The 17,355-nt window shown below is 36.8% G+C and overlaps 1 protein-coding gene and 1 long non-coding RNA gene across 2 annotated transcripts in view; one reads left to right on the top strand and one right to left on the bottom strand.

The window, feature by feature from the left end:
* Positions 1-10,602, top strand: part of LOC101736160 (prominin-1) — a 28,288-nt gene extending 17,686 nt beyond the window's left edge. Inside the window, exons 7-18 of the mRNA XM_062675229.1 lie at positions 22-157; positions 265-435; positions 868-967; positions 1,692-1,773; positions 2,494-2,657; positions 3,591-3,812; positions 4,463-4,578; positions 5,271-5,461; positions 5,849-6,007; positions 7,501-7,634; positions 7,812-7,868; positions 8,750-10,602. Of these exons, the coding sequence (XP_062531213.1) occupies positions 22-157; positions 265-435; positions 868-967; positions 1,692-1,773; positions 2,494-2,657; positions 3,591-3,812; positions 4,463-4,578; positions 5,271-5,461; positions 5,849-6,007; positions 7,501-7,634; positions 7,812-7,868; positions 8,750-8,783 (1,566 nt within the window). The 3' untranslated portion in view covers positions 8,784-10,602. The remainder of the gene's footprint in view (positions 1-21; positions 158-264; positions 436-867; positions 968-1,691; positions 1,774-2,493; positions 2,658-3,590; positions 3,813-4,462; positions 4,579-5,270; positions 5,462-5,848; positions 6,008-7,500; positions 7,635-7,811; positions 7,869-8,749) is intronic.
* On the bottom strand, positions 9,502-11,983 carry LOC134201093 (uncharacterized). The gene is made up of 3 exons (XR_009976271.1): positions 10,427-11,983; positions 10,233-10,344; positions 9,502-9,698 (listed from the first exon to the last, which is right to left on the bottom strand). It is a non-coding gene; the product is annotated as an uncharacterized LOC134201093 (long non-coding RNA).
* Positions 11,984-17,355: the final 5,372 nt, after the last annotated feature.

Below are 17,355 nucleotides of genomic sequence, written 5' to 3' on the forward strand. Positions count from 1 at the left end.
AATATAAATCTTTTGTTTAAGATCCTTCACGAGCAGCAACTACTAGAACTTCGTAAACTAGGCGTTGAGAACTTAACGAGAGCCATTTCGATCTCCAGACAGGAGTTTCGAAGTATACCTTCTGTTGTATCCGCACAAACACTAATTGCCAGACAAGGTACCTAGCCTATGTTTTAGAATCATCATACATCAAGTTTTTCTATGTTACCATAATGCATGATATCGATTAAGCTTCAGTGCGTGTCAAAGAAATGTATATTTCAGCTGTATTAAAGGATATAGAAACGAGAAGACAAGAAGTACACAATTCAGCGAAGATTGTAAACAATATCGTACGTGATCTCACGGCACGATTACATTCAATGGCGAAACAAATCGATAGAAGCTTAGAAAGGATACACAAATACGAGTTCGGAAGATGGATTATAATGTTAGGTATGTGATATTAAGATTTACTTGATACATTTTGTCTTTATTAACAATTCTAAAATAGTTAGTATAGTATTTATCAAATATGCAGTGGAGTTCGCCCTTACCTGTTATTAGGACGTTAGCAGATCCCAAATGAATCACATGATAATTACCGCCGAATCCGATTGCCATTTGTGATGAAGTGGCTATACCAGACTTATACCGTATACCGTACTTTCAGATAGCTCTTTCAACAAACGCCTTCAGTATTAACACTGCAAAAATTGTTGTATGGTATATTTAAAAGGCACATAAAACTCGGAAAACTGGGTGCAACTAACTATATTACATAAATCTATTCTTATTTCGAAAATCGGCATGCGCTTTCTGGTCAAGCTAATTATAGAACATTTGACAAAAGGCATCGTATTAGTTAACATTCAGTACTAATTTCAGCATGCATACTAATGTTCTCACTTGTGATGGCGCTTATACTAATGGCTGTGGTGTGTGGTTGTGGACAAGCAAAAAATCACGCCCAAAGAACACTAAAGGTGTAAGTAAGCAAAATTAAGAAAACCCAGTCAATATTTAATTTGTTTATCAATAAGATAGCAGTATGAATGCAAAAAAAATATCAAAATAAGACTCTTGGTTACAAGCATAAGGGATATTTTTACTTAAAACTTATAAGGCTTCTTGGGATTTCAACCTCTCGACTTGCTCAAACGGCTTATGGATTTTGTAGATCCCTTTAGTAAGAACATTGAAGAGACTGCGCGTCCGTTCAGACCCTTTCATGGGCGCTTCTCAGTGGGAGAGATGAGTTTTTATAGTACTTTGATGACTTATGCTAATTATGTATTTAAAAATACTTTCGAAGCAGTCATTGATACAAAAGAAAACGTTTAACAAATCAATAATACATTTGTTTTGACGTACAAACCACAGCTAAGTGATTAGTCGTAATGTATGTAATTTATCCCATTTATTCATTAACTAATCTGTAACTAACTAATAATAACTAACTGTTTATTATTTAAATACAGTTCGTTGATAAAGATTTTACATGTAGCATACATTTTCAATTGACATTTGAATGAAAACGAATACAGTTTGGGCCTAAGCCAATTTCTACGATTAAGGCGTTTTGACCATTCAATAAATCTTAACCAGAAAATATTACTCTCTGATGTCTTTGGACTCCAATAATATTTTAATAGCTGGTGCCAAGCTCGTTTGACAATAAAACGAAAATATAAACATTATTTTTGTTTTAGGTCGACAGTATTGCTTTGTTTCATATCTTTGTTACTATGGTCGGTGGTATCAGCAATATTTCTTGCCTCGGGACACGCGGAAGTAAGTTAAAAATGACATTTTACATACATTACTTTCAAAATTCTTAACACGTTATAATCAAAGGGAAAAATTCAAAACGTTTTAAAACGCTTTTGTGATTTCACGTGGAAAATTGCTTTTACGTGTATTGCTTTAGGTTTCTTTGAAGGCGTTATTAAGGCGTCTGGGTTCGCAGCTATGAATATACCGTACAGTAACAAAATTTTGCTCTAAACTATGAACTGTACAATAAGGCCAAAAGGCCATAAATTAAATGCAGAAAAATAATAAATAATTACGCTTGGCTATTGTTCAAAAGAAACAAATATGAATCTCCCGTCTGCTACTGCTATTACTACCTACTTCTTTACCTTAAATGTAGGTACATCCGTAATTATACGGGTCTGACTAACTACAATATACTAACATGGTTCTTAATTTATTTGTAATATTAACATTATGAGCCTAGAATGTTTCGAAATTAAAGATTAAATAATTAACTCATTAATAAAAAGTAACCGGTTCCTTCCTTAACTTAATAGTTAACTTCCTTTTACACTGAAATCATACATTCTATTGTTTTCATTATTACCTACCTAGAATATTTTACATCTAAATCTTCATGTTTAAGGAATTGACCCATAAATATAAAGCGATAGTTCCGTTGAGACATTCGATGCTTCGAAAATGAATATTCGACTTTTTATTTCGATATCGATCTTATTATTGAAACTATTTCAGGTTTACGTCTGTCACGCTCTATGGGATAGTCCGCAATATGAGACACTTACAGCTCTGTTCGATAGACCATCACCACTACTATCAAACAGGGAAGGAATATTTGATGCTCTCTTCAACAATATCGATAATGTCACAATGGATATTTCTGTCAAAGATGTCATAAGGTTCGCACGAAGGAATTTGATATTAAATATTCGAAACTAGAATCAATTTGCAGCAAGTTGCTGCCGCCGCGGCGCCGTGGAAGTCTCAATTGGCTATTGTGGCTTAAGCACATTAAGACTAGACAACCTTTGAAACCTGAAAACCCTTTAAACTTTTGCTACATTAATAGTCTAGTGATACTTCGAATAGTTATAACTTGCTTTTAAGACGTTCAACCATCAGAAGTTACAATAATTTGTTCTTGTTCTTTTAATTCATTAATGTTATTCCTTCGCGGTAAAAGTGATCCGAGAACACATTACATGTATTTTAAGGTAGGTACCTACTTATTTAGAAATCTATGAGATCTTATAACCAATTCAACGCTATACAGATTATGAACTTATCTATACTTAATATTATAAAGCTGAAGAGTTTGTTTGTTTGAACGAGTTAATCTCAGGAAGTACTTGTCCGATTTGAAAAAATATTTCAGTGTTGGATAGCCCATTTATCGAGGAAGGCTATAGGTTATATAATATCACGCTAAGACCAATGCAAGCGGAGCACCAATAAATAATGTTTCAAAATCGGGGTTTTTTTCCCTTTTGAGAGCTTTGAAAAAAGAATTATCAGAATCGGTTCAAGCGTTCTCGAAAAATCGGTAAACTTACATAGATAAAAAAATATGGTCGAATTGATAACTTCCTCTTTAGAAGTCGGTTAAAAAGCGTGATTTTGGTACCTTAAACAGCTCCTTAACATTCTATTTTATTCAAAAATATTTTCACTTTCTACAGAAATAAAGAGGCGGGTAAAATTTAGCGTTATGCCATAGTAACTATTCCATGCGGGCGAAGTCGCGGGAAAAAGCTAGTCAGCTCATAAATTATATATATATAAAACTCATAAATATAGCTCATAATATAAAACCATTGACTATTGTGTTGTAGAGACTGTGAAAAGGACCGTCCGGCGTACGTAGTGTTTCAGTTAGACAAACTCTTGGACGTGAATAAAGAAACTTCGTACTTCGAATGGGAGGAACTTCAAGCCGACTTAAGCGGACTTGCATCAGCGATAGATGTCGGATTTTTGAAAACGATATCCTTTGATTTTATTAAATTGTTGAACGAAATGCTCGTGGTTTCTGGTGTAGATTTTGCGAAATACAGGTAAGTATTACTAAAATTTCATTGTCCGTCTGTTATTGTGGCACCTCACTATCAGCGCTCAATAGAGAAACTTGTTTTTTATTGATTAGATGGGTGGACGAGTTCACAGCCCACCTGGTGTTAAGTGGTTACTGGAGCCGATAGACATTTACAACGTAAATAGGCCACCCACCTTGAGATATAAGTTCTCAGTATAATTACAACGGCTGCCCCACCCTCCACCCCGAAACGTATTACTGCTTTACAGCAGAAATAGGTTGGGTGGTGGTACCTACCCGTGCGGACTCACAAGAGGTCCTACCACCAGTAATAAACGTACCCTGAATTAAAATATATTTGTGAAAGTGGCAGAGCTTACTGTGATTCTTATCTCGTAAGCAACACTATCCTGCCTGTTTTTGTCGTAAAGCAGTCATGTTTACATTTTTAACAAGGGTGTATCTGTTATTCAATACAATAGGAACTTTAACCTCTTGCTTTAAAGTGGGTGCAGAATTTATTAGGTGACATCCATGAACTGCGATAACCGATATCAGATAGCTCATAAAACGTCGATCCCATTCGTATAATAAAAAATGAGACTAGGACTGCTACCGTCCTGTATTTTTCCGAACATAATATACAAATATTTTTATGTTTTTTAATTTCAGGATGGATTATAATGTTCCTATGGTCGGTAAAGATTTGCCATCATTAGTGGATCAGCTCGAGAATGTTGCAGCGCAAGTAACAGATTTGACCACAGCTGGCAGATTAGAGACATTGAGTACATTATTTTTTTCCTAATATTATTGAGTATTTTGCTCTAAATTACGGTTTCTCTGACTATTTATGGGGAGACGAACACGTTGCCTAACTAGTGTATAGTACTCTGTAGCTCAAATACAAATCAATAAATCTATCTATAAAATTATTTAACTTCATATTTAGCCAATAATGACAAATTTTTTTAACCAGTAATTATGCAAATTAAGATTATGATGGTTTGATTTTTATTACACAATGTTATTCCTGCACCGTGCAAGTCAATCGTGAACGTTTGTTAATTACGTTTTTCATTAGAAAAATTGGTACTTGCCAGCGGGATTCGAACACCGTTACATCAACACGAATGCACCGGAACTTTTATCCTTTAGGCCACGATGAGTTCATTGCCAATTCAATGCAAATTAATAGCTTTGTTACTCCTCCTCCGTTCGTCGTATTCCTCAGTTCTGAGGGTCGTGACCTTTACTGAGCACTTTTGTCAGGACTATCTTCTTCCATTCACTTCTGTCCACGCAGTGGATAGCGACATTGATGCTGGATTCCAAAGTCGTCTTAATCTGATCGGACCTGCGCATGGGACTACGCCCCCTAGGCCTTTTTCCTTCCACTTTGCCGGTGATGAGAAGTCTTTCGACTAGCTTGTTACTAGTTTATATCATATTATGTTAAAGTCTAACCTTTTGTTTTTAGCAACAAGAACACAACGATTGTACATAAATAATATAAAGCCTTTAGAAGAAATGAGAGCAGACATAGTATTCAAACTAACTGAGCTCGAATTACAGCTGAAACCATTTAGAAAAAAACTAAATATTTCTCTTAGTCATATACATACAGCCCAATATTATATTGACAATCAAGGAGATGTCATAGCCCAAAAGGTAAGGCTTCTTATGGATACTACAGGAACAAGTGGATAAGGATTTTTTTATTACCTTTGTAGGCAGACTAGCATACTACCTAATGCTGAGCGGTTCGCGTCTCCCATGGATATCAGCAATGCTAGGGGCAGAGCCAAACAGCTGGCTACCGTATTTGCGTAATTACTATGAGTTAGTTGGAAATATTGAACAGAAAATGGTATAATCGTCATATCATACAATAGAGACTAACCTCATACCTTAAGAAGGAGAAATAAAAATTGTGTTGGGTACGCAATCTGAGGCTGGGGCAAAGATTAACCATGTTGTTATGGTTTTGTTTTCGATTTTCTAAACTTCTAGAAATTTTGCAACTTAACGGTTCTTTTAATGATTTTTGTTTCTCAGAAAGTCTCCACATTCGTGTCCCGTCTCATCTCGCACGCTGCCGGCTGGCGCACACACGTGCTCATGTCCACCGGGAAACACGCGGCTAAATGTCGACCGCTGTTCACAGTTTACTCCGCACTTAGATCACTAATATGCAGCCATTATGTCGCATCGTTGGTAATCTTCACTACATAGTATAAAACAAAGTCGCTTTTTCTGTCCCTATATCCCTATGTATGCTTAAATCTTTAAAACTACGTAACGGATTTTGATGCGTTTTTTTAATAGGTAGAGTGATTGAAGAGGAAGGTTTATGTGTATAATAACATCCATTAAATAGTGGAGAAATCAATAATAAATTACAGTTTTCGAAGCGAAGCAAGGGCGGGTCGCTAGTTGAACATATTCAAGATCTATCGATATTTTATTTTATTTTTCTAAACAAAAAACTCCTATGTAAAAACAAAGAAACGACGTTTGAAATCTATTTTATTGTAATTTAGTTCTCCAATTCTAAACAGAAATCAATATAATTAGGTAGCTACGAAAATTCCACCTCAACTCGTTTACTAGGAGCGCAAACACGAAAACAATCACGTAAAGAACACTTTCTTAACGTATATTATAATATCACTAATGTTATCATTCTTTGAATATGAATAAATAATAGTTTAAAAAACAAAAAAAATACGCTTTTATAAAATATCCGACTAAAAAATGATTTTATTGTAAAAAAAAGCGTGGGGTGCATGGTATCAATAGTTATAAATATTTTATGAACAGATGTGATATTAGTCGTTTTTTTTTATAAAAACGTATATTTTTAGTTTTTTAAACTATATTTATTTTTCATTTTTTAGTTGAATTTAAATGTTTTTCAATATATTTTTTTAAATTTTCAAAAGTTTCATCTGAATCAGTAGGTAACTTATTCGAGAAATAGTTGATCGGCGCGCCTGGTAGTTTCCCTTCTTGGTCTTGACGCAGACACTCCGGGTCTCAGAAAAACTAAAAATCGCTAATCCTGATTAAGTTTAAGTAAGATTAAGATTAAGTAAGATTAAGAATCCTAGTAAAGACAACGGATCAAACTGCTTAAAATATTGAATTGTCATCGGTCCTGAATAATTATACACAATTTCGAGTTAATCCGACGTTTTGAACGGAGGTCAAAATCATGTTCAAAGATTCCGTTACATACTAACATACGTCATATGAAGCTAAGAAAAGCGTATTAAAAATTGTAACATTTGCTTTTCTTGTCCTATGCGTTTTGCGTAATGTTTAAGCCTAGACTATGTGACCCGAATGTAGTGTCAAGAAATTATGTGTGTGTTACATAATAATTTAATAAGTGACAATCAGAACAACATATGGTCAGGATTTTAAATGGGTTTCGTTTTCTTTAACCAAGCAGAGCATTTAAGATCGAATTTATTACGCTATTCAAGTTACGTTATTTACAATAACACAACACCCAATCTATTCGTAAATTTTACACCAAATTAAAAACAAAATAGTAAATATCTTACTCCAAAATAATATAAAGAGGAAGATTAAACTATTTTGTACTTACTACGAGTTTATTTTTAATTTATTACTTAACAAAGTGTATTGTGCTCTACTCTAAACTTGAACAATAAAAGAAAAACTTTATTTAATGTTTCCAGCACGCTTGGTGGGTCTGCGGTTTCCTACTAGGACTCATATGGTGTATTGCAGTAACACCATTATGCGTCAAACTTTGGAGATTTTATAGTCGGAAAATAAGAACTCACGAAACAATGATTCTCACTAGTTTGGGGTAAATATAATAAGATTTTATTGGCCAATATTAATATAGAGATAGCCGTCAATAAGCTTACTTTAAGAGTAATTTAAAATCATATTTGTTCGTATCCATTCTCGATCCAATCACTGTGAAAACGCAAGAGACATTTTAATTCTACGAAATGACCATACGAACAAAATTGTTTTCCAGGCAACAAGAAACGCCTACAACGGCTCTGTGTGATGGAAGCAATTGGAATACACCCGGGTATGTAGTTTTTGTATAGAAAATGTGTATGAGCCCGTAATTATTATAATATATAAGTACATATGCCTATGGTTACATCATATCTCCATTCCATGCGATGGATCGACCAAATCAACAGTTCTCGGTTATTTGTATTAGTGTTCCAGACTCACCGAGAGAAGTAGCGATTACTCGTGAGGCACATCACATCTGCCCACAGCAATGATACTGATTGACGACCACGACCGCTCTGACAAGAGTGATACGACAAAGAAAAATGTTTGCCCATATTCCAATCATTTTGAGAGCATAACTTCTCGCGGGATCTCCTTAGTGGGCTGCGATTCCGACCGTTATAGATTAAGCGAAGCACTGTTCTTGATAGAGTAGATTTTAGCTAATTTATTAAAGGCTCATGTGCCCACTGGTCATGGTGAAGCCTGAGTGAGAGCTTGAGACATGAGTCTTAGATTTTACAGTACAACACACTGCCCCAATCATCAAATAGAAACGCATTACTGCTGCACGGCAGTGGTAGACAAGGTGGTGGTACCCGTCTGTGAGAGCACAGAGTATGTCCTACCACTCCTACCACCAGTGGTTACGCAAATTATAGCTTTTGGTGGTTGTTTTTTTATTATAAGATGCTATTTCTTCACGTGGAAATCAATGATGAACACTTGTCAAGTACGTATTCCATTCGAAAAATTGGTACTTTCTCGAAGGTACCAAGGACTGTGTGATGTGAATCCCGTAGGATTCGAACATCGACACAGTCGCATCGCTAAATACGAATGCGTCGAGTGATTAAGGCCACGACAAATTCTAAACAATAAGAAAGGGTATCAATTAATGTGTGATTTAAATTAATGTTGTATAATGTTGAACCTGTTAAATTTCAGACCACCGCCTCCGCCTAGAAGTGACAGTTGGTGAAATGTCAAAAATTTCAAAATTTTCAAGCGCAAACATGTATTTGATCACAACACTGGACGGTAACCAAATTACAAACAAAGCGTACATTAGTCATTAAATTGATATTGTTAACACGGAACCCTTACAGCTTCCTTCAATGCCCCTGTTTGTACTTACATACACCCGTTCCATTTTATACAGAGATTATTGATGTTAAATATGAGCGAAATTTGATAGACGCCATATACATATTATTATCTGCACTAACCTTTCACTTCCGTGCCTGTTTTTGCGGCGAAGCCGACTTGCGTTCCAATTTCAATGGTGGACAACTGTTGTGCAAGAAACTTTATGGTGATGGCTTCCGTTTTAGCCATTAAAATCCACTCTTACAAACAATTAGTTATTCCAATTTGTCGACAAACTAAAGGACTCCATGCGATTTTTTGGCTAAGATTTCTATTAAGTTATTTTAAGAGCTTTTAGTATATTCAAACAGCGTTATCAATAAATAATAACTTCCAGCTAATTAATCAAGATTCAGAGAGGTTTTTTCCTCTATAGCAACAAACTAAAATATTAAAATCGATTAATTCTGAAATGGATTTCCAATTAGATAATAATGTTAGTACATGATTTTTAAATATAGCATTTTTTATTATAAGTTCATTGTTGAAGTTATAAAAGTGAATTGAGGAAGTGAATCATGTTGTAAATACTAAGAATTTTAGGAGACTAATTAGTTTTGTTATTACATATTTTTTAATAATAGTCTCGGTGATTTACTGCTGATTTTTTTTTCCCTCTCAACATCACTCCTTATATATAAACTTAGTGACCTTGGCTTGATACTACGGGCTCTTATTGAGCTCCCGGTAAAAGTCGGACATAAAAACATCCATAGTACATAAAAAATGATGGAGGCCTTTGAATGACCTGCAAGAAAATATTAAAAATGGAATTTTATTTAAACAATCACTCGTTAATTTTTTCTACTAAAAACTTGAAAACTTTCCGTGGATTGAATGATGGATGAACCGGAAGGCATAAAATAGTAATGGCGAACAAACATCTGATCAGCTTCCGTGTTAGGCTATGTCTACACTTAAATTCGAGAGTAGGTTAGCAGTATTCCATTTTGGCATCGTAGCTATATGTAATATATAAAACATGGCAAATAGCTATATTAACAATTTAAAATTGGACTTTGGCACGACTTCGACGATTGTAAGATAACAACTGTGAAATAATAAATTATCATTAGTATTTAAGTACACGATTTCCAAAATAAAGGAGTAGCATTATGCAATAAAAAACAAACATGCAAATTTTTTAAATAGTATATAAATACTTAGTTGTAATAGGGAGTATTTTAATACTGGACGAGTAGAGACCAAATTATATTGACTATTTCTGCCGCGAAAACGTCATGTTTTTAGATTTGAAGGTTGAGACAACCTGTGTACTTACAATTGAGCCGTAGACTACATGTCTCAAAACAGTTGGCGGCACACCCGTAGAGAGATCTGTGGGCCTCTCTGACAATTTAATAAGTGTATGAATCGTAACCACGTGCATTCATCTAAGCAATAAAGAAACTACATCAAACAAAATTGTTCACAAAAATATGCAAATTTAAAACATAATCTTTTCAATAGTGTAACCTCTGGATGTTATTTAATATTAATATATCATCGTGAATATTGGCATTGAACCAACCCCAACTATTGGGCCTGATTTAAACAGTTATCTTACGGAGTTTGCTTACGATATTTATAATATTTTAATGTCAACAAAGTACAATTGACAAAAATGACAAAAATAAATTTTACTAAATGTTTTCGTAATGTTTTTTTTATTTTAAGATTTCATGGAAATCCAAAAACTGCTTCAACTACTAATACAAGTTGGGTTGTACTTACTATATGATCAGATGGCCAGAATGGCGAAACGAATATAAATTATTAGGCAATAGTAGGTTGGAAATATGAAACACCCACTAATCCTCTTGTCGATTAATCTATACTAATCTACAGTGGTTTTTACGGATGTTCCGTTATAATTACTGAACCAGGCATCCGATTGATTTGAAACTTGGTATCCATGTAGAAAATACATGTACTTAATGGATTTATATGAGTGTTGGACTCTCTAAACCAGTTGCGGGGGCATTAATGATGAGAATCTTTGTGGGGGTGAAGAATAATAATGTTAATTTTAAATACCCAGCGAAGCGGACAGGTATAGCTAGTTATTTCTAATTTCGTGAACTAGCAATCAAACGAGGAATCAATAGCTACCATGCGTGTTCCTTACTCTTGAATTTTCATTGTACAGAATAAAAGCAACTCAGCTGTGCCTCTAGCGCTGATGATATTGAAGAGCAATAACGACTATCAGTTCGGCAAAAGATGACGGCAAGAGATTAGGAATGATCGGCACTAGACGTTATTTTCGGTTCGGAGAATGATGGATTGGAACCCTATATTACTATACCTATTTAAATACTTATTTAAATTATACGTATACCTCCTGATATGTAATTAGCTGTCATTTATCAGTCACTAGCTGACCCGGCAGACTTCGTAGTGCGTCAATCGATAAATAAAAGACGGAAAAGGAATCCGTCCGACGGGGGACACAACAAAGGGAAAACAAAATTGTTATTTTCATTTCATTCCGAGCATTTTCATATTTATTGAAGTGAAAACTTCTTTAGAATCGTTGTGATTTCAAACCGGATGCAACGGAAAAAATGACAGGTAAGAGACACAAATACAAAAATGTGTAGGATGAAGCCAGCAAAGAATGAGACAGAAATATACATACTATTTAATACAGCGCCATCTGTGAGATTTTTTAATACTAACGTGTGTATGAAAGCTCTTGTAGTGAATTTTAATTTAGGATTATACGTGAAATTAAAATATCAATTCACAGAGGGCGCTACCTTACAATTATTTACTAATGACAAAATTTTACATATACTTAAGACGTTTAGGATAATTGTATTTTAATTTTGGAAGGTTTCACTTCTACCACGTGTGAATTGCACACATTTTTTTACCTTTTAAACCTTTTCTGGACTTTCACAAATATAATGATTCAAGACCAAAATCAGTCAAATCGGTCCAGCCGTTCTCGAGTTTAAGCGAGACTAACGAACAGCAATTCATTTTTATATATAGAGATGAAAACTTGTGTTTAAGACATGAATTCGAAAATAGTCTTCAACGGCTACGTCTAAAATCACCGAAATTTTATTGCGTTTAATGGCTATTTTCGCAAACAAGCCTCCGGTGACTTGCAGATTGGAATCATCAACAGCGACAAGATCATTCTATACTGTCGCAACGTATTTTTGTGGATTGGAGGCCACAGCAAATGTCAATCGGTCGGTGCGATATATCATTATAACTGTTGCGTAACTATGTAACTAATTGGACGCATATTATTCGCGGTTCTGTAGTACGAGACTTAAAATATCATTGCGGACTAGTTGTTGTAGTTGAAGCAGTTCACAATTCTTTAAGTTTAATTGTCTGCATTGGAATAGAAAACTGACAGTCCTATGATAACAATATTTTAGATATATAATAGTACTCATCTATTTATAATCGTTTGGAATTTATTAGTCCACGGAGGGGTTACAGCTATTTATGTTTTTGTAACACATGCAATACATAGATATCGCATGCGTTGCGCTCTGAGTAAATATTCGAGATGATCCCTTGATATCCTTTTTACAATCGCATTGTCCACCACCAGAGCCGAGTGCATCCAAACTGTCCATACTAGAACCACTGCGTTCATCTACACCTTGTTCCTTCACAGGGATACCGAAAAGACATGCGGAAACTTTCATCCACAAAAAAGGTACTGATTTCTAAAAGGTTTTTTCGACAATAGCGCGAGAGAGCTCATGTGAAAAGATAGTCAGTTAATATTATGTCGAAACGACTAAGTACAGATTGGTTGCATTTATTTACATAATAGGATTAAATAGTTACATACATAATTTCTTTTGAATCCTATTGACCTAGTTTCTGACGCATTGTTCATTAATCATAGCGTATCGGGTTTGATAATCTATATATTATGTAGAAATGAGCTTCAATGTGAGGTTAACACGTTGATCGCCATGTAGGTCACCGGTGCCCTACGCAGCGCCCTGAAGTAATTATTTCGATGTATCCCTTCTATCTTCTTACTAAGGCGCCGGAATATCTAGTAGATTCTGGGAGATACGAATCTGAACGACACTGAGAATCCACAGATTCGGTAGAATCTGGCGCCAAGTTCCGTTCAAAAATCCCGTTGTAAACGGAGCGCCAGACTACCGACTGTGTTTACTGTGAGCAGAACAGTTTTTTGAGGTTACGAAATTTTATTTAATTCTACGGTACTTCTGGTTCCTAAATTGTATATTATATCAATCACTCACAACTTTATTTTACTGATATTAACTAGTTATATCAATTACAACAATTAATCTACTTGAAATTATTAATTTTATCACCACAAACTATGGCTCGCTCAAAAATTTCGATCCTGACTTTTTTCGATGTAAAAAGTGACATGCCACAGACTATAAATATTCGAGAATGGTAATCTACGGCCGCCAGGGTGCGCTGGAATTATTCCTATTTGTAATGGATTTTATGACCTGGTAACTGAGACCTTTAAGTCATGTCGTATTTTAATTTATATTCATATTTTTATGAAAAATGATATTATGGAGTGAAATGAAATGTGATATTATGGAGTGAAATGAAATGAAGATGATTAATTTGAGACATTAATCAAAAGGGATGAAATGAAATGAGATGAGATGATATGGAATGAAATATAATCTCAGTAAAATGGTGGTGGTCATTTACTAAGATCTCAGTGGACTTTTTGGAGGAAACCGAGAAGTTACGTACAGCGGCTTTGTTTCATTTTCCCACGTTTGTGCACTTTCACAGATATTAAACAGTTAATAAACCACTATTATTACACATTTAAACCCGAAGAAACACTAAATAGACAAATTAAAACAAATCACACAACTTCACACCTCGCGTTCCCGCCAAAAAGTCATTATTCCTACATAAACTGTAGCTTCAAGGGGATAGTTTGCAGTTCTTATTGAACGGTTTATACATTAAATAACGTTAATGTTGTTACTGTTAGTATTTTAGTTTAAGTACTGCCGAAGCAAGTACTGTTGTTACTGTTGGAGAAACAATTTTGTTTTGTAATGTAATACCGAAATACTTTACGAGATGGCGTTACAAAAAATCCCTTCCCAAAACTATAAAACCGTTGTGATTGTCTACGAATAATAAATAATATAATAACTAATATTTATTCGTAGGTGATTGTTTAAGATGCTATGAATATTTCGGTTTTGATTTCATCAAAATAACTTGAACTTTACTACTGAATTCCGATGAAAATTCTAATTAAGGCTGAGTTAAGTTCAGCTTTTTATTTAAGCCTCTTACTGTAGTTTTTAAATTACATTTATGCGGATTGATGTTTCAAGGCTTTCAGATTTTAATTTTAAATTCTGAAATAATTAAGAACAGCGTCATCTACCCTTCACATTTGAAACAAAATTTAATTCGGTTTAAATTTGTAAAAGTTGATGATTATTATTACACTGTAACGCAGCGTTCCGTTTCGCGGGGCAACAGCAGCCAAAGGGAATGTGACTCAGGTCCGTGCCGCGACGACCCACCCCGCGCTACCCGCGCCCGCGCATCTGTTGCATCATTCTCACCCCCAATTATGGCAATTAGTGCGCGCCAGACTTTGAAGCGGAATACACGCGTCCCCGGTCGATACCGGAACTGACAACCCGAGAGTCTCATGCCAGTCGGGCACCTAACATTAACAGCCTGGCCACGGGACATTCGCCGAGACGAATATTCGCGCGGTGCGAACGGCGAAGCGTCTAGCGAATAGAATAAGCGCATAGAAATGTACCTAACAAGCCACGCGCACCGGCGACCGGCGAAGCGACCGGCGAAATGTACCGAGCGAATCGCGCGATGCGGCGGGCGAGCAAAACAAATGCATGAATACGGACGGCGCGAGCCACGAAGTCGAGCGGTAGTCGCGGCGAATAGTACAGTGATTAAATGAGTTTAGTTGTTTTCGCCGCGAAAAATTAACGCCGAAATTTTTATATTTTTTATTTATTTTTTATTTTATATTTTTAAAGTCGTCGTGGCCTAACGGACGTCCGGTGCAATCGTGTTGAGCGATGCACCGGTGTTCGAATATCAGGCGGGTACCAATTTTTGTAATGAAATACGTACTCAACAAATGTTCACGATTGATTTCCACGGTGAAGGAATAACATCGTGTAATAAAAATGAAATCCTCAAAATTATAATTTGCGTAATTACTGGTGGTAGGACCTCTTGTGAGTCCACACGGGTGGGTACTACCACCCTGCCTATTTCTGCCGTGAAGTAGTAATGCGTTTCGGTTTGAAGGGTGAGGCAGCCATTATAACTATACTTGAGACCTTAGAACTTATATCTCAAGGTGGGTGGCGCATTTACGTTGTGGATGTCTATGGGCTCCAGTAACCACTTAACACAAGGTGAGCTGTGAGCTCGTCCACCCATCTAAGCAATAAAAAAAAAATAGCTGAAATACTAGCTAGACCAGCTATTTGGAAGTCTAGCCACCCAAAGTATTTCTCGTACTTCTTGTGGAATTCTCCATCTATAGGTATACTCCGATTCTTATTCAAATCATGTACTTCACAATCTTTTCCAAATAATAGGTCCTGAACCAAAAAACTATTAATTTGTAAGCAATATCGAGATAATTTCGATATAGACATTTCGCTGTCGGACTTCCTTACTAGTCGCGGCGGCGAACGTGAGTACCCGTGGCCTGCAAACGGTGCTGCGCGAATGGTCGCCTCGTCCACCGCTTCGCTGTTCGCACCGCCGATCCCCGTGGCCAGGCCGTAAACTGGCAGCCCAAGCGCGGGCCCTTTAACTAGTATTTCGGAGTGAATCTACGTAATTACGACACGTACTCGTCGTCAGTCACGGCGTCAATCCGATTTTCAAGACGTTGAAGAAGAAATTGGTTCAACCGCGGGACCGACGCCAACATTTATCGCAAACAACATGGCGTCATTACAAGAAAGTCAAATGGCAGCATTCGAACGCCTACTCGACCGAGTTTTTGAGCATAAAACTCAACTCGAATCATCAGCAACACCGACGTCGGAGCCGACATCGCCGCCTTCCTCGACGCCCGCTCACCATTCTGGGAACTTCGCGTCATGCACGGCGCGGTTCAGCGGAGCGCCCGGCGACTCACTCGACGGTTTCCTTGACGCGGTCGAATCATACAAAGATTGTGCTGACGTAGGACACGCCATCGCGTTACGAGGACTCTCGATGTTACTAACCGGAAATGCAGCCGTGTGGTGGCAAGGCGTTAAAGCTAGCATCACTTCCTGGGACGACGCTTTATCATCGTTACGAAGCGCTTTCGGTGATTGCAGACCGCCCCATCGAGTCTACTTAGAGCTCTTCAAAATGTCGCAAGGACAAAAAGAGAAGACGGAGATCTTCGTTGCCAGAGCACGAGCCCTGCTAGCTCGACTCCCACCTGGTGACCTTAGTGAGAAAGTTCAAATTGATATGCTTTACGGCCTTCTACACCGTCGTGTTCGTAAAAGATTAAGAAGAGACGAAATAACTTCATACGACACGTTATTAAAGAAAACGCGCCATATCGAGGACTCCATCTACGAGACCAGTCCGCCTGAATTTATTCATCATCCTCAGCGAGCGACGCCACGTTCATCGGGTAGTACCGTAGGCGAAGTTCCCGCCGGTGCTTCGACTTCGGCGCGGATGACGCCGCGGAAAATATTCAACTCGGGCGCCGCTGGCGGCCCGCCACGCGACGATAGCGCTGCGCCGAGCACCGTTCGAGTCCCCGCGCCTCGCTACACGAACACTGATAATGTATCATCTACGTCGATTGTTAAAAGACTGTTCTGTGTTTATTGCAAAAAGTACGAACATATTCGTGATGAGTGTTTAAAATTAGCGTCAAAAACGAAATTCGACAACGAAAATACGCAAGCTGTATCCTCGTGTTACGGGTGTGGTACCAAAGGTGTTACTCGGTCTCAGTGTACAAAGTGTAACGCAAGTTATTACGCCGTCGACGCTGCACGGACCCGATCAGTCACATCCGATTTACCTATTGGTAAAGTAAATAAACAGCTGTCAAGTTCAGTGAACTCTATTCATCGTGACAGCTCGTTGCATACAGCTTGCACTTCAAACACCGTAAAGTCGTCCATTTTTATTAATAATCGTAAACAATGTTTTGTTGATAATGAAAATAATTATTATCCTACCGATTTTAAGGCGATTCTTCCCCCGCGCTTTTTCGGTACTGATAACAAGGTTAGACTTCAAAATTATTCTAGACTTAATCATAATATAAACAATAATATTAGTTCTAGGAATAGGCCCCTGATGCGTTACTCGAGTGGTACCAAACCAAAATATAGTTATTCCGAGGTACCAAGTGGCCGCGATAGGGTGACCATGATGAA

Source organism: Bombyx mori, chromosome 23, assembly GCF_030269925.1.
Source record: "Bombyx mori chromosome 23, ASM3026992v2".
Lineage (NCBI taxonomy): Eukaryota > Metazoa > Arthropoda > Insecta > Lepidoptera > Bombycidae > Bombyx > Bombyx mori.